Genomic DNA, 24672 nt, shown 5'->3' on the forward strand with positions numbered 1-24672 from the left:
GTATCGATGTATTTACCTACCTATTTATTGTGTCTTGAAATACTGGTCCAAAATTAACAAATGACGTGTCGTTCTCACTCTTTGCCTCAGGTCAAAATGACTTAAGTAGATTGGGTACTAAGCTGTATAAGTTACTAAAGTTATTTAACTATCCCACAGGAACTTTTTAATTTTCCGTGATCAAAAGTATCTAAAACGTTGACCGGGGATGTAAGGTGCCGCTATGCAAAATTTAATTTAAATCAGTTTTGGAGATTAGCACAAATTATTACATTAAACAGAGAAACAAAAAAATAAAATAAAAAATTGTCCTGTTTCACTTCTAACAAGGGAACTTGATTCGGTTTTTAGCGTTTTATTCTATGTACAGACATTCGATTTTTACAGATTTATTACATGTATAGATATGTTAATAATTGTACTTACTGACCTACATATATTAAAAAAAAAACTGTTTCAGCACTCCAATAAACATTTTTAGGTAGATATATAAAAAAAGCGTTCACGCTCACTTTTTTACTTTATCCGAGTAGTAAGTGCTTTATATTATTCTCAATTTCGTGTATAATATAGTATATATCATATATGTGTAAGTATATTGTTATTTATATTATTCGTTTATATATGCCATTTTAGTAAGTATGTATACCAATAATTAGTAGTATTGCATTCGAGTATTCTGACTTCCCTATGGTTGACTGGGAGAGAATGCTTTTAGCATTAAGTCCGCCATGTACACATATTTGTACTAATGAATAAATAAATAAATATATTTTGTAAAGGACGCCTGACAAAACCGCGTGTTAATTTAGTACGTCTCCATAATCTGTAGCCTTGCATTAAGTAGATCTTATTTTTTTCTTACTGAGTGATGATCTTCATTAGACCATGAGTTCGGCAATGAGATTAAGTAACGATTATGATCTGACAGTCGGTGTTTTTAGGAAGGTATTTTTGTGTGTATTTATTTTTATTACATTCCATCTATTTTATTACGTGGACAGTTAGTTTATTATTCTGAATCAATTTTCATGACTCCTTTTTTAATTATAAAGGTTTGCTCCTGTATTAATTAAATTTGAAACCATTTTTCAACTGATTTCAAAATGTAGGTTCTCAATTCGGTTATTTTTTTTTAATGTTTGTTACTACATACTTTCGTCAGTTAAAAACTGAGGGCCTACTATGAAATGTTTTCCGAAATTACGGAGCCAAACGAAACAAAAATTTGATGTTAAAATTACATAATACATGCCGTTTGGAAATATTAAAAATGTTAAAATATTGTTCCTTTTGACTTTTATGATAGGATGTATGACGAACGAAATGTTAAACTTCATTTATTGGTCCGATTTTGGTATAAACAAAAACGCTAAATTGAGTCCGAAATTTTGGAATTTCATTTCATGGTAGATCCGCTGATTCAGAGATTTATTTATCTGATTTAATTTTTTATCTGAAAGGGTATACTTACAGACTGGTCGCATAGAAATTTTATCAAAATTGGCTCAGTACTTTAATTTTTATATTTAGTATTTCGTTTAATTCCGCTACCATTAGTACGTGTGCGAATTATAATTGGAGTAACAAGTTCAAATAATTGTAGTCCGTTTTTTTGTGGAACACAATTTAAAATTATAGAGAAAATAAATCATAGGTGCTTATGTAAAATATGATGTTAATACATACTACGTAATATATACGGGTACTTACAAATCATTACACTATTCTTCACCTATTATACGTATTTAGGCACTAATGTATAGCGTAGTATTACTATTTTAAATAAATACTCATATCTTGGACTATTATGACGGGTATCATCTTAATAGAATGATAACAGTCAAGATCAAAGGCTTAAGTCTCGCAAGGCAGTGACCTTGAGAGTCTGTTGGCTTGTTACACCAAATGGGTGCGTGAAGACCACTGGGTCTTAGAGTCTCATTGTTTTATCCGCATCGCGATGTATAATGCCTTTTCTATATAGCGCTTATTATAATTACTATAAAAAAGAAAAAAATGTGGGTTATTTACAAAATTCTCTGACGATTCACAATTTCACACTCTATCTCGAACCCAAAGTGCCAAAAAATATTAGTCATTTATTTATTTATTATACATAATATAAATTTAATAAACGTAATATAAAAAATATTATCATCATATAGTATATATATATTAAAAGTATATAGTGTATTAGGCAATCCTATCTACCGTAGGTATATTTATTTTATTATAGCATTGTATTGTATTGTAAAATCTTTATTGTACATAATTCACATTGAACACTGATAAATGATTTAATATACAATGGCGGACTTATCCCATAAATTTCTTACAGTCAGCCTTTGAGAAGCTGAACGAAAACTGTAGAATGTACAATGTACAACAATGTACAATGTAGCATGTTATGTGACTAAATCATTCTCAGCGAACACAGGACCATCCATGAATAACACAGTACCAACTAAAAACAGAACGTATATTCTCTCAACAGTATAAAATGTCCATTTATGTCATGTTTAGATATAAACAACAGGCACCTGTACCTATGTCAAGATCTGCTGTTACGTGTAGACATTGTACAGGTAGGTGTTTTTTTCTCCCGTACATTCCCATAATTATGCAATGTTTCTTTTGCAATTAACATACAAATTAAAAATAAAATAGCTGACTCCTGTAATTGGGACTTAGTATAGTCATGCGATGGTTACACTGTAATAACTACGTTTCTCTCCTATAATCCCATACCATCATAAGTGATTGCATAGACGTAGTATAACGTACTATGTATTGAGTGATTGTTTATAGTGTGTATAGCAGGAGAGGTCGAACAGACTAGACCCAAGATTTACTGTTTGCTGGTGAAACCCTGTGCGATCTAATAATTACATATTTCTTGAAATCTCAAATGAAACAACATAGTTCAGTACACAATTATGGAGTATTATAGTATTTTTTTATTTTATTAAGGAAAGAAATTAACTGAGAATTATTCTTAGTAACTACTTATTTATAGTCGTATTAGTGTGAGCATTGCGTCTGAGCATCTTTCGCTAGATTAGCAAAATATTATATTTTTTAACTTGCCCCAATCGACTGGACTAATATCTGGACTAATTGTGATCGAACAGTTGGCCACCCCTTGTCTATATTATTTCAGATGTTTGATTATTTTATCGATAGATTAAATCGAACTATTTATTAAGCTATTGATACACTATTTAAAGAAGATTACTTAGAGAACTTAAAGATTTTTACAATATCTTGTATAGTTTAGGACTAGCTTAGTGAGACTATTTTGTTTGTAATTTGTATTATTATTATTTATTATATATGTAGGTACATTATACCTATATTTTATTATAATTGTATAAACAACATATCTATCTATGACGGAATTACCACGAGTAGACTTATCTCTTAAAGAGATCTTTTCTAGCCAATCTAATACAATGATATTGGATAATTAGTGGGTAATCTAGTATACAAAGTTATGTGCAAGATAAAAAACAAAACACATTTTTTTTTATTTTTTTAACGGCGGACTTAATACCATATGACGTTATCTGCGTATAGTCGACCATAGACAAGAATAAAAGAAAATATAATTTATGGTGTAACATAATGAGCAAATAAACCGAAAAACAAAAACTGTATTAAAATAAAATAGTAAAAATAATGTCAGACGAGAAACTACTTAGATACAAGGGAAATACCAACATCAAACAAAACAAAACATCTAAACATATAATGATTCTAAGGACTCTACTCTTAAATAAAAAGAATATAATTTATGCTTTAATGCCAGTTTTGGGCAGTTTAATGTCACAGGGTTAAGCATTCCAGTGCTTAATGGCTTGAATGGCGAAATAAGTCAGCGTAGTGGACGTGAACATGGTACAGATAGGAGATTTCTAGATGACCGAAGACATCGATTACTGACCTCTCCGTGAAATTCAAATTTATATATATTTTTTTGCAATTTGAAATGGTGAACAAACTGACGATTCAGCTGGTAGAAAGTAAAGTCGCCTCTAGATATAAACATCTTGAAACACACTTTGACGCGCATTGTATCCCTCAGGTGTTATCATTCATAACGGCTATTGTGTTATAAGAAATATTTTTTTTCAGGTATATATTTATAGTTTACACTACCTTCAATTCATTAGTATATATGATATTTTTTTAAATTTATTTATCTACAAAATATACTTTTTAATATATTTTGTTAATTTAATTTCAGTATTGTAAATTTAGACATGGGATAAACATAATAAAATACAAGTCAAAATCATTACATTGTAATTTTTTGGCCGCGTGACTTGATAGGGATATTTTGCTAGCAGTGGGGCCGCTAGTGCCCATTACTAAGAATCCCTTTTTCCTATAAGCGACGGTTAACACACTGCCATTAGGTAGACTGTCAGCTTGATTGCCATATCAAGTTACATAAAAAATATCTCATCGGAAGGCTCCATCCTATTCGTGAATAAGTAAGTAATCTCTTTTTAGTTACGAACCAGTGCATATTCACTCTTATTTTATTCACGCTTATTGTGTGAAATTACAGGATGCGTCGTGAACGTCATAATCTCGTGTTGGATATATGACTTGGACAGATCAAGCGATGCGGACACTGGAGTTTAATCTTCAGTTGTGAAACCGTGCTCGCTTACTGTGCCTGCTCTCTTATCTGACGGCCGAGAAACGTGCGCGTGCGCATATTGATTTACCGATCAAATATGCTGTGTTGAATTTAATTTAAATAACTGGAAACATTTTTAACGTAATGAAGTGTTATGTAGATGAAAATTTTATTTAAAAATTTAAGTTTTTAATGTATGATGAGCAATTTGGTTAATTTATATTTAAATAAATAATTTATAATTTTATTTTCAAATCTCGCTCGCTTTATCTACAATTTTTATATTTTTTTAAATATATTTATTTGTCATTAATTATTTAAAACGGCTCTAATTTATTTTAGATATTAATAAGATATAGTTTTTAATAATTAACGTAATAAGTGTAGGAAAAATCTAAATAAAATCCAACATAACTTTTTTATTCATTCATGTTGTTTATTTAATCTGTGTTGAGATAATAAGGTGTTCTTGTAATAATAATAATAAATGCCACACAATCATTATAACAGGTTCGAGGCAATTCCGAGAAGTTCGTTTCTTAAATTGACCCAACAGAGAATCGAACTCGGTACTTCATGTAAGAAATGCATTGTGCCTACCATTGCGTTATGGAAGTCGACGAATTATGTTTAGTATGCAATTACTTAACTAATACACATCATCATCATCATCATCATCATATCAGCCTTTAACTGTCCACTGTTGAACAAAAGCCCCCCTCTTGGGGGTTTCGCCAATAGTTGCCACGCTTGGCAGAAAGATTGCCAATTGCAGTCAGGCTTTTGAGATGTTTTAAGAGGGACGCTGCTGCCCATCCCTCGCCCTCTCTTAGCTGGTTTTTACGACACCCACGGGAAAGGAAAGGATGCCCTATTCTATGTCAGGACCACACGGCCAACTATTATACATAGAAGAAGTTAATTTGTTAATGAGCTCCCGTCTTCTGTTTTCCTTTTATAATATTAATATGGGGAATTTCAAAAAGCTTGGCTACAAGCATTTAAAGGGCTGGTAACGTACAAGCAACCCCTCTCGTGTTGCAGGTGTTCACGGGTGAAGGTAGTCGCTTTTCATCAGGTGGACCGTCATCTCGTTTGCCTTCCTAATAATAATAATAAAAAAATGATTATTTAATAGATAACTTGAAAATTTACATTATTTCAAAAAATTTTTTTTTAATATTTAACATCGTAAAATTTTAACTATAGTGAAATAAACTGCACTTGTATATTGACAATACTATTTTGATTTTTAATTATTCATTTTTTTTATTTGTTTATTTCTTAGACTCGAGTCTTTTTAGACTATAAATGAATGAGTATACTTTATTTGCATTATACAATATAGGAAATAAACAAGACAATTTACAAACACAACGATACAATTGTATAAGTACAGTAAAGCGGTCTTCTTGCTGAGAGCAATCTTTTCAAGACAACCTTATGGTAATGGACTAATTGTTGTACAAGTAGGTATGATAGTACTGTGTAATTAAAAAAGCATATTTTGCAAATTTGTATTTTTATTCGTTATCTTTGTAATAACGGATAGGTAACACGTAGAATGTTATTAGCCTATAATAAAGGTAAATTAAATAGGTACATTACTACTACAGCTAGAAAATAATACATATGGTTCGTATGAATAATAATTTCAGAATAACTAATAGTCAGGAATAAACTTTCCAAATTTCAATTTAGATATTTAGATAGGTAATATCCGTGATGAAATTTCGTTTTATTCGAATGTCCAACGTCATGTCTTTTTCACCTATTCTTTCGATTGTTTTTACCAATGAAAAATTTTCCTTAATTTAAAAAGAATTTTTTTTAGATCTAATTAATTACGTCTCACGGCGAAACTGCAAGTCAGCACATATGTCTAATTATAATTATGTTTAAGATTATATTACATAGGGTGGGGGGGGGGGGAAGGAATTGTTAGTAATGGGGCTATAAGCTCCATTATTAGCAATATACCCTGTCAGGTCGACCTTCCTGCGGTTCTCCCTACAGGCAATCGTCCTAAATTCAAAGTGATGCTAATTGACCTGTTTTTTCATTTCCACCTATCATCCCTCACACCAGTGAGACCAGGGTATCAATCCTGACAGCGTATACCGTTAGCGCAGCCGAGATTACCATGCCATTATCATCCATTAAAAAAAGCAGTGGAATATCGTATCGTCGTAAGCAGTGGAGTACTTATTTATTAATATATCTTATAATCAAAGAATACGTAAAAAACTAATAAATAATATAATTAATCAAGCTTTTCAGGCGATGATGATATAATTAGTTGGAAGTTCTATAAAAACTGTTGGCGGTATGAAGAAGTCAAGTCAAGGCTGCCAGTATCTTCCGTCTTCCTAAAAGTTAAATGTCAGTTTTAAGGCTATTGGATGTAGTTATAAATTACTGCTCTTAATTACAATAATTGTCAATGATCTCTACGTATATAAGAATAATTCAATGTTATTTTTTATATACATATATTTTTTTTATATTACTATAATACTAAAAGATAAAAATAGCTATTTTAAGATCCATAAATAGGTTTTTTGTATTTCCGTTGACAAATAAATTATGATATGTTCAATAAGAACATTTAATTGCATTAACCTAATAATATGTGCTTTAGGTATTATTTAATTGGTTTATTAAAATAAATAAAATTTGCGTTAATTTAAAATGCAAAATATGAAATGAAAATAAGATTGGACTTATTTTTTATGGGTTATATAATAAAAGAATTAGTTTTATGGATTCCATGGTTTTCTTGGAATCACTTGACAACAAAAATGGGTTCTTTACATTCAAATCCTTAATTAAACTCCTGAATTAAGCTCACAGTTTATATTGTAAGTCTGTATTAGAGATTAGGTTAGAGGTTAGTCTGCGAGGTTAGATAAAAAATACGATTATAATAGAGATACATTTAGTTGCTTTCGTTAGAATATTATTATGGTTTAAGAAAACAATGAAAAAAGTACATATATTTCTATATATTTTGAAAACTTCCATATGTTTTAGGTAATACTGCCTAGGAAGTTGTGACTCATTGAGTGATAACTTTAAAGAAGCAAATATTCTCACTGTATTTTAACAACAGGTATACATACCTATATACACAAAGATTATGTACATATATAGAGAAGAAGATTCCTTTAAATTTAAAAACAGCAACCTTAATTCAGTGTTTTAATAGAATATTTTCATGAAGAACCTTAATTTCGTAAATAAATTTTTATATAAATTTATGTAGAATTAAATAACTTATAATATAAGTGACAAGAACGTTATGAATTATATTTAACTAAACGACATAGTTTTTAAAATCAATCACACCGAAAAAAATTTTTTTGAAGAGATTTTCAACTGGCTTTGAAAAGAAGAAGGTTATTCGGTTGTAATTTTTTTTTTCTGTTTGTTACCATATCAGTTATAAACCGATTTGGAGCATTCATTCTTCAATAGGATATATAGATTGGTTCTATAGAATTCGAAATCCGTTCAGTACTTTAGTTTTTAAATGAAAATAACTGATTTTGCCACAATTAAAGTGTGAAGTTACATCAAGTGCTTCCATAAAATGGAGGTTCAAAATAAATAAGAAAAATGGTCGTCGTTTATAGTTATATTGTTTGAAATTAATAACAAGTAGGTAGTTGGTACCAACACAATGTCTTTTGTTTGGTATACTAATAATAAATATATCTCTTAAGTATGTAAATGTATCTTGTGTATATTCATCGTGCAGTAGTTCGTGCAAGAGCCTTGTCACGGCTCATTAGGTTTTTGTTTTTCGGCTATTAAAGTGGCTTTAGAATTTTTGTACATTAGTGTCAGCGTCAGTCATGTGGGTACACAAATTAGAATAAAAAGAAGATTTATTTATATACAAGGATATAATAAACCTGGTCTCCACATAGAATGGACTACCTCTTATTTTTCCGTGGGCATCGTAAGAGGCGACTAAAGGAACTTAATGGTCGAGGGATGAGCAACAGCGTTTCTCTTGAAATGTCACCAAAAGCCTAACTGCGGTTGCTAACTCATCTGCCAAACGTGGCAACTAGTAGTAAAACCTTCATCTGGGGTGGCCTAACTTCAGCAATGGACAGTTAATGGCTGATATGATAATACAATAAACTTATGTATAAACAGTCGGTTGAACATATAATCGTATCGTCAAAATATAACGTAATATGAATTACGTAGATATTTATAATCTATATACAGGGGGAGGGGGGAATTCATGCCTGATGGCATCATTTAGTAGTCGATCGATACAGAGAGAGCAAATAGCGGTACATAGGACTAGTGAAAGAATAATTATTTAATGTTTGTATCAAAACTGGACATGGATGGATTGTGTGAAAGACGATATGACCAGAATGGGAGTGAATGCGGAAATGACTGGGAATAGAGAAGAATGGAAGAGGAAAACATATTACGCCGACCCCAAATAATAATTGGGATAAGGGTAGGAAGATGATGATGATGACAAAACTATATGTTTTACTGTCTCCATCCACGTGAAATCGTTATTTTCCGCTCATGTGGTAATTTTTAAGAAAATCGCTGTCATGCCTGTGCGGCCTATTTGAAAGAGCGTATTTGATGGAAATCGAAGTGATGTTTACAAGTGGCTGTGAGATAAATATGTACTCGTACAATATTTATTTAGTAACGCCACAGTATATCCCTCAGTAATATACCCCGTCAGGTTGACCTCCACCATACATTTGTATAATTACAAACACAAAACGTGCCATGTGCGCTCAAACTAAAGTTAAATATGTACGTTCTCTATTTTGCAATATTATATATAATTAAATTAAATTGCATCTATGTAAGTTATTTTATGGTCACGTATTTACATTGCACTAATCTGGTTTTGTATTAATTGTATCTTAGTACTACTATATTAGTAGGTACTTAGAATAAAGATTACGTTGTAATATCAAAACAAAATTTCGAAATCTTAGATTATATAGATAGACTCCATATAAAATGCTTCGAGAAAAGCGGGTCAACTTTTTCATACAATTTTGCGTGATAAATTATTAAGGACTTTGCATCTTTTTAATGCGTAAATACTTATTTTATTTATTAAACTAGCGGCCCGTTCCGGCTTCACACGGGTTGACATTTTTACATTTTAAAAAGTGGCCATTAAGGCTGCTCACGCGACGGAAGCTTAAAAATGGAGTAACTTCTCCCGTTTTCCCAACATTTCCCTTCACTGTTCTGCTCCTATTGATCGTAGCGTGATGAAAAATATGAAGAATAATTGTACCAAGTTTCGTTAAAATCCGTCGAGTAGTTTTTGTTTCTATAACGAACATACAGACAGACAGACAAAGAATTTACTGATTGCAATATATTTTATGTACAGAATTAACCTCACTACAGATTTATTATAAGTATAGATAGATAATACGTCAAGACACGTTAGATGCGTAAGTATATAGAACACTTAAAAATCGAGTGAGCTAATTTGACAATTAGCTGACAAAAAGTTGACCCATTTTTGAGGTCGAGGCTCTATCGAAAAATTTCGCGACTCGTTGTTTTCTACGGGATGCATTATAGAGTGTGTTCAAGAACTGCATGACCTGATTCCTCCTTTACCTTTTCGGTATCGGAAGATTAGACAAGGCGAGAGCCTCCACCCTGACGTCGTAGACATACCATTTATAAGCACTAAGTGCTTTGCATCATCATTCATCGTACGTACGACCAAGTTTTTTTTTTCCATCCAAATAAAATCTGCACTAATTTTTGACAAATGTGAATAGGCAATTCGAGGGCCTGCGAGATCTTAATCCATCCTAGACCATATCATTGCTTTCCATCAGGTGAGATCGTGAGACTCTTCAATAGTAAAAAAATGATAGTTTCAGAGATTGGTTTAGAGAACGGTGCCACAGTATCGATCCAAACATTTTATACAGGAGAAGAAGGCTTGCTAGAAGGCCCATTGTTAGTAACACATCTTATCGAGTCGAAATTCACGGAACTCCCCTTGAAAATCACAGTGGTTAATTCTTATTGAATTTGTCATGAAAAGCTAAGGTATCTGCTTTCATTTTCACCTATTATCTCTCGCTGGTATTATCGCCCCGCCAGCATATAGCGATAGCGCACGCAGGGTTATCATTCCATTTTCAGCCATCATAACATTTCATACACTTCACAACGTTAGACGTTAATAATCTGTAATATACAAAGTATGAATTTTCTCTTAAATGGCTAACTTTTAAATGGTTATCTACTATTCTCATATGTGGATACTTGATTTCCTCAATGTAAGGAGGTGACCTAATACGAGGTTAATAGTTACTACAGGTTGTACTTGGTGTCTAATGAGGTCGCCCGTATCTGTCACAATATCCGCCACGCCAATTTACTTTATTTAAAATGTAACGAACATGCAAATGTATCTGTGAATAGTTAAAATGTACAAGTAAAAACTGTTTCTGTCATTAAGATATTTAAATGTAGAATTTGACATGCGAAACGTTTTAGCGTCTGTACGGCCTTACTAATATTATAAATGAGAAAGTGAGTTTCTTTGTTCGTTAGTTCTTGAACGGGTTAACCAGTACTATGAATTTTTTTTTATTTTTTTTCCAAAATTATTTGGTTCGCGATTGGGAGATGAGTATTAAGCTTAAGTGTATTAGTTGACTTAAGCTGTGATTTGATACAACATAAATCTTTAGTGTACTATGAAATTTGGTATACACGTATTATACGGGATGGAGAAAGATATAGGCTATATTTTATCACAATCAGTAAATATATTCCGGTCCCACGGATGAAGTCACGGGTAAGAGACAGTAGGAGATATTTAAGAAAAATTAGTGGTTTTAATAGCCTCTTAAACTTCTAATAGCGTCTTGATAGGTCTCAAAAATAGGATCCAAAACTTATTTTTTTTTTTGTTTTTGCCTGTAGGCATGTTTGGTCCGACATCACACTGAAACTACAGAGTCATGAGGATGCGATTTTCACAGGTCAACCTCTGCGTGGTCTTGGAAACCGTCGTAGTAAATTGTAGTAAATGGTACAACGGACTTGACTTTATTTTCTCTTATTTTCACTTTTACCACTTAGTGTGCTAATAGCGCAGATTACTACTCCATCACTATCCGTTTTAAAAACCCTGACATTATATTTGACACAATCTGAAAATTGGGCTGTTTCTGTATCATTTTTCTGGTACATTTAATTGAATTGGGTGCCCCGTCCTTACATTTTGATACGGGCGACGAGACATCCGAAACTATATTTTACCACCACATTATACATACGAGTATTCGTACGTTATGTATCTATTAATTACAAAATAAAACAATTGATCGATTGATAGTGTTGTGATAATGTAGGGAACTTAATAAACTTTTTTTATATACTACTTACAATGGCAAACAAGCTGACGGCCCACCTGATGGAAAGTGGTAACCGTCGCCTATAGACATGAGCAGTGCCACGGACATAACAGAGTATACTGTTTTGCCCATAATACTCCCAATGTTGCCAATGAATGTTGCCATTCCTGAGGACTCAGGTGTTATTCCTCTGTACCCAGTAAATTCACGCCATATCCCACCCTTCAAACCGAAACATAGCCATACATTTTTGGATGAGAGTTCAACCCCTTTCGAAGATACCTAAATCGGAATAAGAGCTTATCAATATTCCTTGTAAAAAATAAATTATTATTTGTTTATTGTTAGGGAAGTAAACGAGCAGACGGTCCATTTGATGGAAAGCGGTTACCGTCGCCCATGAACACTAGATTAGTTGTTTGTACGTTGCTGGCCTCTTAAATGTTTGTAGGTACGTTTTTTAAAAAAAAACCCTATATTACATTGTAAGGGGAAAACTGAAGATGGGAGCTCATTTCTCAACCTAGATTTACATGGTAGATATGAACAGGATGCACAGGCAGTAGTAGTGTGCCATGTACCTAGGATATAGTGAATTTTAGTTTTATGGCAAGACGTATGGTGGTAAAAGAGTGAAAAAAAGTAGGATAAAAAAATATATTTTAAAAAAAAAGTTTATATATATATATATATATATATATATATAAATTTTATTATATACTTATGTGTACTTCTTGCGTATATTTTTTAATAAGTATATATAAATATGGTTGAGGACGTTCTTGGCGTTTTTAAGTCGAAGGTCAAGTTAATAAAGGTCAATAATTAGAATATATAAAAATAAAGTAAGCTTAAATTTTTTCTACCTGTGTTTATTGCAAGTCACTATTTTATAATTACAAAACGTATACAAATGTTAACTGAGTTAATTGCTTGATATTATCTTTGTTTTGTATAAATTTAGCTATGAGATATTTATAAACAATTGTTATGAAGATCCTTCAAGATAATAGGGTTATTCCAATTACCAGTGAGTTTTTGGAAATTCTTTTTTTTGTGTTTGTATTCTAGGTCTACAATATAATATTAATTGCATGGTCACTTGGCGGATATCCTTCATAGCATTTTAAGATAAAAAATTCTAGTGCACACGATGTTATGGGTATTTTTTGATATAACAATGCTTTGTAATAAATATTAAATGTCGTTTATATTAGAATATTTTTCAGTTTAACATTCGATAGTGTAAATGGTAGACTAGTGTTTCATGATAAATTCATGTATTTGTTTTAAAACTTAAATGAACGATTAAAGTTTAAAAGTTATAATACTAAATAAAGATTTTTTCAGTTTCTATACGTATTATGAAAATATTATATATAAGTAAATTATATTTTATTATTTGTATAATACGCATAATATATGTAATAACAATTATGTTTATAATATTATTATATATACTTTTATATTAGATATACTTTTAGTACTAAAAGTATATATTTTATGTTATGTCTTTGCAGTAGCCTTGTATGTATTTATTTTTTATTTAGGTACCTATTGGATAAAAATAATTTTATTCCAAGAAAACAAAATAGGACAATAGAAAAAGTTTAAAGATTTTAATCGGTAATTAATATTTTTATTCAAGACTAGTGTTATTACTAAAGATAAAAACTGGTGCATATAAAGTGAGAAATAAAATAATCGACAAGTAAAATGAGTAAATGGGAGAAGAATCCTGAGAAGTTGGAGAAAGAGGCGTTGGACTCGTCAGAAACGTGGCGCATTCTGAAGAATGTGGTCGTCATCAGTGTGGCTTTCATGGTGCAGTTCACTGCCTACTGTGTAAGTGATTTTTCATTAGAACGTATTGAAAGATTTTTTTTTTATTTATGATAATGCAAAGGTAATCTTGCTTTAACTATCAGTATATGCTGGCGAGCCTCCAGAGGGTGACGTAGGAGCAAGGAGAATGAAGTAGGTTAGTTGATCCATTGTGACGATTTTATCAAGAATTAATAATAATAATAATAATAAGCCTTCCAAAGTCCAACCCCGCGTCCGAGCTCACCATCTAGCTCACGTGGAAGGCGGTCACGCGTATAAATTAAACCTACGCGGCTAAAGGGGCAATGGCAAAAATAAAGATGGCGAATAATAATAACGGAGAGAGTATAGGGTCGCTGCCCGGGGGTCGCCGGGGCGCGTCTACAACTGGCGGTAGGCGCGGCAGAATGCGAGCCAGCCGACCGGCCCCACCACCTGGCCGGTCCGACCCCTCGTCATCGACATCAGCTGGCTTGGCGCCGGCAGGGCCGTCACAGGCCCAGCAATCGGTGCCCGCCACTGGTGGTACACGTCGCATGAGGTGGACAAGAGCCATGAATGAGGACCTCATGCGTGCGTTCTTCAGGGCTACAGGGACAGAAACAGGCAGAACAGGATACCGGGCAGTAATGCACCGCGAGTTTCTGCGTCTTTTACCGGATCTAACCGTCTCGGAACAGAACCTAGCCGACAGAGTTCGGTACATACAGCGCTCTGGTATGTTTAGCGCGACCGAACTCGAACGATTGCGAAGTGAAGTTGTTCCAGAAGCAAACTCCGCGACCGTAGAGCAACCCATCTCAGACGTGCTACCTAGCGTAGAGGTGGTTGCCGAAACGCTTTCAGAAGCGGATGCGGACGGAACAACTTCCCAGGATATAGAGCATATGAGGAGCATACTAGACGAGGCGATTCTAGAGATCCGAAGAACTCCCCTCGAAGAGAGACCGAAGCTTCCCCGGATATATCCAAATGTGGCGACGCGGGATGCCATTGAGGCCACAAATGGACTGCTGCCTCAGTACCTTGAGGGCAGCGGTGACCTGGGAGAGACGAGTTCAATCCTGTTTGGCGCTGCGTTGGCAGTATGCCGATATACCGGCGCAAAAATGCCCCGGGCTGGACGTAATATCCAAAGGGATAATATGAAACCAGCCTGGAAAAGAAGGATTGAACGACGGATCGCCCAGGCCAGAGTCCTCATTGGTAGACTGCTCTGCTTCAGGGAGGGCAACACACGCCCGAGAATTATGCGCTCCGTAAAAGAGGCCTTTGCTGGGACAGGTGTACGTCTGTTCCAGCCGGACTTCGGGCACAAACTTACAGAGCGCATAGATGAACTGAAGCAGAAGATCGCTGCATGGGGGAAGCGACTCCGACGGTACTCTGAGAGGGTTGAGAGGTATCAACAGAATCGCCTCTTTATGAGTGATCAACGGAAGTTTTATAGGAACTTGGAGCGCCCAAAACTACAGCCCACAGGACAAAGACCCGAAACAGCCAATTTCGTCGCCTTCTGGAGACAGCTGTGGTCTGAACCTGTGGAACATGAGGAGGGCGCATGGATGCACGATGTTGAGGAAGCATGTGCTCGAATAACGCCGATGAACGCCATTGCCATTACGGAGGAAGACGTGGTTGCCGCGATCCGTCGGGCTCCGAACTGGAAAAGTCCGGGGATCGACGGATTGCAGCACTACTGGTTAAAGGCGTTCTCGGCCAGCCATGCGACCTTAGCCGTGCAATTCCAGAGTGCCCTCGAAAACAGGGCGCTCCCGAACTTCCTTACAACCGGGATCACTCATTTAGCTCCTAAGACGGACGATACCGCGGATCCATCTAAATATCGCCCCATCACTTGTCTTACGACAATATATAAGACGTTAACATCCGTTCTGAGCGCTAAGATCTCTCGCCATGTGTACGAGAATAAGATCCTATCTAGCGCTCAGAACGGATGCAGGGGCGGTAGCCGCGGATCGAAGGAGCTGCTCCTCATTGATGCTGTCGCTGGGCACGTGGTCAAGCGGAACCGTCGGAATTTCTCCGCCGCCTGGATAGATTATAAAAAGGCGTTCGATTCCGTGCCCCATTCATGGCTCCGGAGGATACTCGAGCTGTACAAGATCGACGGTACAGTTCGAGTGTTCTTGGAGGCATGCATGAGGCAGTGGACGACGATCCTGACTATCCAGGACGAGCGATTGACGGATACCGCTGACCGGATAGAGATAAAGAGGGGAATATTCCAGGGCGATTGTTTGAGTCCACTTTGGTTTTGCCTGTCCCTGAATCCACTCAGTACTTTACTGGAGAATTCGGGGACTGGATTTCAGTATCGGAGAGGAGGTACACGAGTGTCTCACCTTCTGTACATGGATGACTTGAAACTGCTAGCTCCGAGCGTCGAACGCCTGACGGAGCTGCTAAATATCGTAAACGATTATAGCAGCTCTATTAGGATGGCGCTCGGAATAGACAAGTGCGCGGTCCTCCATGTGCAGAGGGGACGGGTCACTCAAACTGAAGGGATCGCCACAGATCCCTCTAATATTAAAACCCTCTCCGAGGCTGAAACATACCGGTATCTGGGCATGTCACAAAACATCGGTGTGAAGGAGACGGATATGAAACAGTCAGTCCGCGAGGAATTTTTTGCGCGCCTTACAAGAGTACTGAAAAGTTCTTTGTCGGGCGCCAATAAAATCCGAGCTTATAACGGCTGGGTCATACCCGTACTCCTTTACACTTTTGGCGTGCTCAGATGGTCTCAAACCGAACTCGAAGCCCTGGATCGTAAAGTCCGCACAACTATGACCCTCCATAGAATGCATCACCCGAAATCGTCAGTCATGAGGCTGTATATCCCGCGGAAAGCTGGTGGTCGAGGCTTGTTAAGCGTTAAGACCATGCACAACCGCGAGATTGACAGCCTCAGGACATATTTTCTGGAGAAAAGAGACGAGGGTTTGCATAGAGAGGTCATAGAATGTGACAAAGGATTCACCCCTCTTTCTCTGGCTAAAGAGGACTGGCGAAAACCCGAAGTTTTGGGTACCTCTCAGCGGGAGGCCGTATGGAAAGAGAAGGAGTTGCACGGAAGGTTCTTCAAAGCCCTTCACGGGCCGTACGTAAACACGAAGACCTCCGTGCACTGGCTACAGTTCGGTGATCTCTTCGGAGAGACCGAGGGTTTTGTCTGTGCAATACAGGATCAGGTGGTTAAGACGAACAATTACCGAAAGCACATTCTGAAGGATGGCACTGAGGACATCTGTCGAGCATGTCGCCATCCTGGAGAGTCACTCAGACATGTGCTTTCGGGTTGTTCAGCTCTTGCCAACACAGAGTACTTGCACAGGCACAACCAGGTAGCCAAAATACTCCATCAAGAGCTAGCTCTGAAGTACGGCCTCGCGAATGAGAGGTTGCCGTACTATAAGTACGAGCCACAGCCGGTCCTCGAAAGCGACAGCGTCAGGCTCTACTGGGACCGATCCATCATCACGGACAGGACTGTTCTTGCGAACAAACCTGATATCGTGGTGATGGACCGGGCACTTTCGAGGGTGTTTTTGGTGGATGTCACCATACCGCATGACGAGAACCTCGTGAAAGCCGAAACCGAGAAGAAGAGAAAATATCTCGACCTGGCTCACGAGGTGACCGAAATGTGGGGGGTGACATCTACCGAAATCATCCCAATCGTTATGTCGGTGAACGGTCTTATCCCAACCAGTGTGGAACAACATCTCAGACGGTTGGGATTCCGAGGCGGCTCACTCCCGGGAAAGATGCAGAAAGCGGTGCTCTTAGATTCTGCCCGCATTGTACGCCGGTTTCTCTCCCTGGGGCCCTGAACCCCGGCCGACTGTGCTTCTGCCGGGGGTTAGTTGCCATCTCCTCTCCTTAAGAGGGGAGATGAGAATTCTGGTAAAATTTAAAAATAATAATAAACTCTTTATTGCGCACAGTAAAGATGTATACAAGGAGTATTTATACAGAACGTGCATATACAAAAGGCGGCCTTATCGCTACAAGCAATCTCTTACAGACAACCTGGCATAAAGAATGGATAAGTACAGAGAGAAAGGTAGATGGCGCAAATCAGACACAGTAAATGCATAAAAGGAATCAGACAAAATGCAAAAAATTCTAAATATAAAAATAAGATTACATAACCTAAATAAACATACATATATAATAAAAATAATAATACATAAACATACATATATAATATAAATAATAATACATAAACATACATATATATAATATAAATAATAATACATAAACATAAATATACTAAATAGATCAAGATAAATCACACATAGTAAACGTCAAAGCAAATTAGAGAGATAGGAAATGAGATTTTACCTGCCTCTTGAACGAGGCAAGAGATTGCGCTGATCTAATAGAAAGAGGTAAGGAGTTCCAGAGACGGATAGCTTTTATAGTGAAAGAATAGGAATAGAATTTAGAAGAATGAATAGGAGTTACTAAACGAAAGGATCTCGCGCTGCGCAATGTACGACCCTGAGAATCGACATGAAACTCAAAGCACATTTTGAGGTAATCGGGAGTTGAAGGATGAAAAAGAATAGTGTAAAGAAGAGATAGAATGTGCCAGTTCCTGCGAAGGCGAATTGGAAGCCACTTGAGTTGATTGCGGAAATCAGAAATGTGGTCATATTTGCGAAGATTAAATATAAACCGTATACATATGTTCTGAAGTCGCTCAAGTTTATTTAATTGATCTTCTGTAAGATTAACATAACAGGAATCAGCGTAATCTAGAATAGGAAGTAGTAGACAGTGTGCCAATGCAGTCTTGGTACCGACTGGTAGAAAGTTTCGCAGCCGATTGAGACTACCTATTAATCATGAAGATTTCCAGGGTGTCCCTCCAAGTAATCATTGCAGGGAGGTCGAGCTGACCAGATGTATTGCTAGCAATGGGGTCGTTAATTTTCTTTACTAACAGGGCTTTCATCCTTTACTCCATAATTTCCCCTGGAAGTTATAAAGTTAACTGATTTGCTTTTATCATTACCTGTCATCACCTACTAGTGATTTGCCAACGTATACTGATAGCACTGGCTGGCTGGATAGAGGCAATTCCTCTCCATTATCATCCATAAAAAAAATGTGAATCGAGGATCAATGCCGACAAGCATTTTTTTTTATACAACTTAGAATGGCAAACAAGTCGACGGCCCAACTAATAGAAAGTGGTAACCGACGCCTATAGACATGAGCAGTACCATGGACATAACAGAGTATACTGTTTCGCCCATGATACCCCCCATGCGTTGCCATTCCTGAGGACTCAGGTGTTATTCCTCTGTACCCGGTAAATTCACATTTCTATCCTAATGGATATTACGGGTATTTGATCACTTACAATTATGATTAATTGCCTTTAATTTTAAAAGTTAATAGGTATCTTAGTGTATACGTCTGCTAAATACCACATGTCTACAATTTTGTCTCTTAGCTTACAGTAGGCGCTATTGTATGGCGGCGGGAAAACCCCGATAAAAATACTTTTTTTAATACTTATTAATTTTATTAATACAATAAATGCCAAAATTTGTGACGATGTGTGGATGTTTGTTATTATTTCACGCAAAAACTACTTAACGGATTTGAATAAAATATGGTACACGGGTATAACCTACTCGTGGTTCACGTAGTTTGTTCTAACCTAGCACATAGGATATTTTATGTACTGAATTACGTGGATAGAGTTCCGGGATACAGCTAGTTAAATATATATAAAATGTAAATATCTACGTATCACAAGGGCAGGCAGCAAGTGTTGCAAATATTTACGGTGGTTGTAAACTAGCCGAACGTTTGCTCAGTGTAATATTAAAAAAAAAAAAGGCATTAATTCTTTTAGTATAACAAATCTAAAAATTTGTAAAGGTGTTTAGATATTTGCTACTTAATCGCACTTAGACGGCGGAACGGATTTTAATGAAATTTGGTACATAGGTAGATTATATTCTAATTTAACATACTGGATACTCTGCATACTGTCTCATACACACAAAGCCGCGGGTTATACTTAGTAAATTATATATTTGATTTAAATATGGATTACAGGGAGCAGCCAATCTTCAAAGTTCAATCAACGCTAAGAAGGGTCTGGGAACCGCTTCATTGGCAGCGGTGTATGCTGGACTTATATTTTCCAATATTTTTCTACCAGCTATTGCTATAAGGTAATCTTTTAATTTAAAATTTTTATTAAAGAAGTGTTATATATTAATATTTCATATAGCTTATGTATTAGTATTGATGATATTGTTCGTACAGCACTTACGCAATTTAACTGCCTACTAATTATACTTGGTGATGTAAGGATTTAAACAATATATATATTCAAATCTCTTCAGGTATTCAATAGTTGTGGTAGTTTAAAAAACTCACATACAGATAAGTGTCTTGAAAATATTAAATTTCTTTTTTAAGGCAGTCATATTACATAACAAAATTTAGGTATATTTACAGTTTAAACATTTTGCTTTAATGACCCGAGGTGACAATTTTTCCGCTATTCTATTTTCTATTTCTTCTAATAATGATTCATTCCGTTGATCGTGAATAATCAACTTCTCCCTGCTCTCGTTCTTTGCCAGCTGAGTATTCGGTATTGTGTACTCTTAAAATACTTAGGCAAAATATAAAATTAATAACATTTCATAGATTGCCTATTCGTTTTAGGTATTTTATACATTGCCCAGGCATTGTAAAGAATACTGCATTGTGTAAGTATAAATTGCAATAATATATACTTTGTGTACATCACACATGATGATTCTCACTATATACTTTCATATTTCACATTTGCAGATGGTTGGGAACAAAGTGGGCAATATCCCTCTCATTTATCACGTACATGCCGTACATAGCAGCACAGCTGCGGCCGACTTTCTACACTCTCATCCCGGCGGCCCTGATCGTTGGCTTGGGCGGGGGGCCGCTTTGGTGCGCTAAATGCACTTACTTATCTGTCGTAAGTTTTGTACTAAAGTCCTCTCTTTTATTCAAATAGGAATGTCAAAAGTTATTTCTATATGGAATGTCTTTTATGCAAAGCTGATATATATATATATATATATATATATATATATATATATATATATATATATATATATATATATATATATATATATATATATATATATATATATATATATATATATATATATATATATATTTAGGAGAAAATCTATTTACAGAAAATCCAGCCATTAGTTACATTTCCCTATTCTAATTAATAACTATTATCTATCTATGTCTGTGCCTCTCCATCCTAATAGATCCTCTATAATTACAGGTATCTGAAGTTCACAGTAAGATATCGAAGATTCCTGCTGAAGCTCTACTTGTTAGATTTTTGGGGTTATTCTTTATGATATTTCAAATGAACCAAGTTTGGGGTAACTTGATTTCTTCCCTAGGTAAGTTCGATTAAATATTACCACAGATAATATAATAGTGCAACTATAGTGTATAATAGTGCAGATGCAACAGTGGTAAACAAGTGGACGCCCCACCTGATGGAGAATGGTAACCGTCGCAACAGGACCGTAGATATTACAGAATACACTGTGGTGCAACAACGGCAAACAAGTTGACACCTCACCTGATAGAAAGTGGTAACCGTCGCAACAGGACCGTAAATATTACAGAATATACTGTGATGCCTATGTCACTTCTTATGTGTTGCCATTCCTGAGAACAAAGGTGTTACGCGTGCGTACCTTGTAATTTTTCTGCCATATTTTTACCATTTGAACAACAATGCAAGCCACTGCAAGTTCCCGGTAGAAACACGAGTGCGGGACAGAAATATTCAAGTAGATGATTTTTCAATTCAACTGACTTCAAAAAAAGAGATAGTTCTCAATTTGGTTGTACTTTTTATATGTTGGTTATCTAAGAACTCCGTCACTTTCAAATTGATTTAGAAAATTATTATTTTTTATCTGAAAGGAAATACTTTTAATTTGGCACCATAGAAATTTCATCAAAATCGGTTCAGTAGTTTGGTTCTGAAATCAAAATAACTGGTGTTGTTACAATTGAAGTCGGTGTTCTTTATTTATTTATTTACAGGAAAACCAGGATTATACTAGATTAAATAGATATCGTTTAGGATTACAAACTAGGCCAATAATAGGTTATCACAAATAGTAACGAGATAGATTAACAAAAAAATAAATAAAAGGAATGAAAAAAAAATTAATGAAATACAAAAAATAAGAACCAAATGTAAATAATTGATTAAAATTTTGTGAACAAAGTCTTCCTCTGAGGACTTACTTCATAGGCATTAATTAATATTTTATTTCAGTGCTGTCATCTGGCAATAACACTGCAGCGGTGACCGCTGTCAACGCAACGTTGATACCGGAGATATGTGGCGCCAACTTCTTACCAAGCGCTGACGCTGGCGAGGCCTTGAAGCAGCAGCCACCGGAAAAAATACAGATGATTGTTGGTTAGTGACTACACTATCGCCATCGACAGGGAATTGATCCGCACACGCTTGAACCTAAATGGTCACATACAGTGCGATTTAAAAGAAATTTTTTCTCACGAGCGCTCAGGCTGTGGAATGAGCTCTCTGCTGAGGTTTTCCCTAGAGACTACAGTGTGGGGTTTTTCAAAAAGTGTATATTAAGGTTTTTTCGGGGTCGGCAACGTACACGTGACATCCCCGATAACGTTTACGGACAGACGGGCTGTATGCTTGTTTGCCAACTTTGTGGTATAAAAAAATATGAATTTACTTTCGGTATTTCGTACAAATACTAGCATTTACCTGCGACTTAGTCCATGTAACTAGTATATAATGGGATAAATAATAGTCTACTAGCTTCTAATAGTTTATGCCTAGTTTATGCGCAACTTCTTTCGCGTGACCAGGATATGTTCACTGACCGGAATAGAAAAGTAGCCTATGTCTTTTTACATTCCACACTTGTATCCGTATTTGTATAACAAATTTCATAGTGATTGGTTAAGCCGCTAAGGTGCCAAAAAGTAATGAACAAACAACAAAACTCACTTTCATGTTTATAATATTTTTTTTATACAACTTAGAATGGCAAACAAGCTGACGGTCCACCTGATGGAAAGTGGTAACTATCGCCTATAGACATGAGCAGTATCATGGACATAACAGAGTATACCTATTGTTTCGCCCATGATACCTCCTATGCGTTGCCATTCCTGAGGACTCGGATGTTATTCCTCTGTACCCTGTAAATACATTAATAAGGTTGATCTTCCCCATTCCAAATATTACTCGTATAAGAATTAAATACAAAGTAACTTAAATTTCACGTTACAGATCTAGTATATATTATTTTTAAAGCTTATATTTTTATTCAATGTCTATATAAATACGGGAGATTAATTCACTGTTTTTTTAACGTTTCCTATAATTGTTTCGACTTCGGAAGTCTTCTTCAGGAGGCGTTTAGCGCTCTTTGTCACTGCGTCTCGTCTCGCATAGTGAGTTCAATTCTCGTATTTATATAGATTTAGCATAGATAAAAAGAAGGTAGGTAAATACAGAGAATTTGAGTATAGGCACATAATTTATTGTCTATTGTTTGTTTCAGGCATATATCTGGTTTGCATGGCTGGAGCTGCACTGATAGTTGCCATCGGAGTTGACTCTATGAAAAGGTATTTCATATAAAAATTGTTGTCGATTAAAGCACACTTATTTACGAGTATTTAATATAACATGTTAATACAATAAAAAATAATTCGTTTTCCGTTTTTTTTTATTCTTATAAAATTATTTAATATTTATTATTTTATATATAAATTATTTAATAATTAGTAAATTAATTAATTCTAAAATATGTGATAAATAAGATTTTTGTTGGTATGATAATGCTTTCTACGCTATCGATATACGCTGATGAGAGTGATTGTGATTGATTGATAGTGATTGATGATAGATGAACATGAAGTAAACCTATAGTTGGCCTATGGTTACTATTTCACCAGGAATTAATTACGATGTTTACCAGCCAGTGACATCCAACGCTCAACATGGGGGGAATGGAGACTGGGAGTGCGCGCGCAGCATATACCCTGTGTACCTAGAGGCCGTCACCCTTCAATTGGTCTCGTGACGGTGTCTTGGTATATTTCAAAATGAAGAGGTATATTGTTAGGTCATTTAGCCGATAGGAGTCCGGCAGTACGGCTTAGGGACCGTGTGGGTCAGCATGATGCATTTTTCGTGAAGTTAAAAATAGGGGGATCACCTTGGAGGTTAGCCAGTATTCGGACTACTAGTTCTTATTACTAATCATCCCCTTCCTCCTTGAAAAACAAGTTGTTTGTCATTAAAACGGTTGTAAATTTTCAGATACGACTCTGGCCGTGTCGGCTCTGGTACTGGCCTATCTGGACTGGCACTATTGGTGGTCACTCTGAAGTTGCTCATCGAACCCAATCAACTACTACTGGTGGCAATCAATATCTTCGTTGGTTATCAGCAGGCTTTCTTTGGAGCTGATTTCACAGTGGTAAATATAAATTAATTCATTGGCTTTAACTAACTTTGTAGCGTTCATACTTTATTTATGTTTTATCAACTTCATATCGGCTTTTAACTGTTCAACGCTGAACATAATCCGCCCCCTTGGAGCGTTTTGCCAGTAGTTACCACGCTTGGCAAGCGGATTGGCAACCGCGTTAGGCTTTGGAGATATTTTAAGAGGGACGCTGCTGCCCATCTTTCGCTCTCCCTGAGTC

At 35.7% G+C, this 24672-nt stretch overlaps 1 protein-coding gene across 3 annotated transcripts in view; it reads left to right on the plus strand.

Moving 5' to 3' along the window:
* Positions 1 to 4584: 4584 nt before the first annotated feature.
* Positions 4585 to 24672, plus strand: part of LOC113520814 (UNC93-like protein) — a 28717-nt gene continuing 8629 nt past the window's right edge. The window contains exons 1-8 of one of the 3 annotated variants that reach the window (XM_026906221.3): positions 4585 to 4845; positions 13602 to 13896; positions 19987 to 20105; positions 20737 to 20899; positions 21224 to 21347; positions 22244 to 22390; positions 23520 to 23586; positions 24284 to 24443. In XM_026906221.3, coding sequence (XP_026762022.1) covers positions 13768 to 13896; positions 19987 to 20105; positions 20737 to 20899; positions 21224 to 21347; positions 22244 to 22390; positions 23520 to 23586; positions 24284 to 24443 — 909 coding nt within the window. In that variant the 5' untranslated portion in view covers positions 4585 to 4845; positions 13602 to 13767. The remainder of the gene's footprint in view (positions 4846 to 13601; positions 13897 to 19986; positions 20106 to 20736; positions 20900 to 21223; positions 21348 to 22243; positions 22391 to 23519; positions 23587 to 24283; positions 24444 to 24672) is intronic. The other 2 variants (XM_031910455.2, XM_031910454.2) reach the window with 2 other exon arrangements.

The sequence above is a fragment of the Galleria mellonella genome, unplaced genomic scaffold, assembly GCF_026898425.1.
Source record: "Galleria mellonella isolate WM207_F2 unplaced genomic scaffold, CSIRO_AGI_GalMel_v1 utg36, whole genome shotgun sequence".
In the NCBI taxonomy this organism is placed as follows: Eukaryota; Metazoa; Arthropoda; class Insecta; order Lepidoptera; family Pyralidae; genus Galleria; species Galleria mellonella.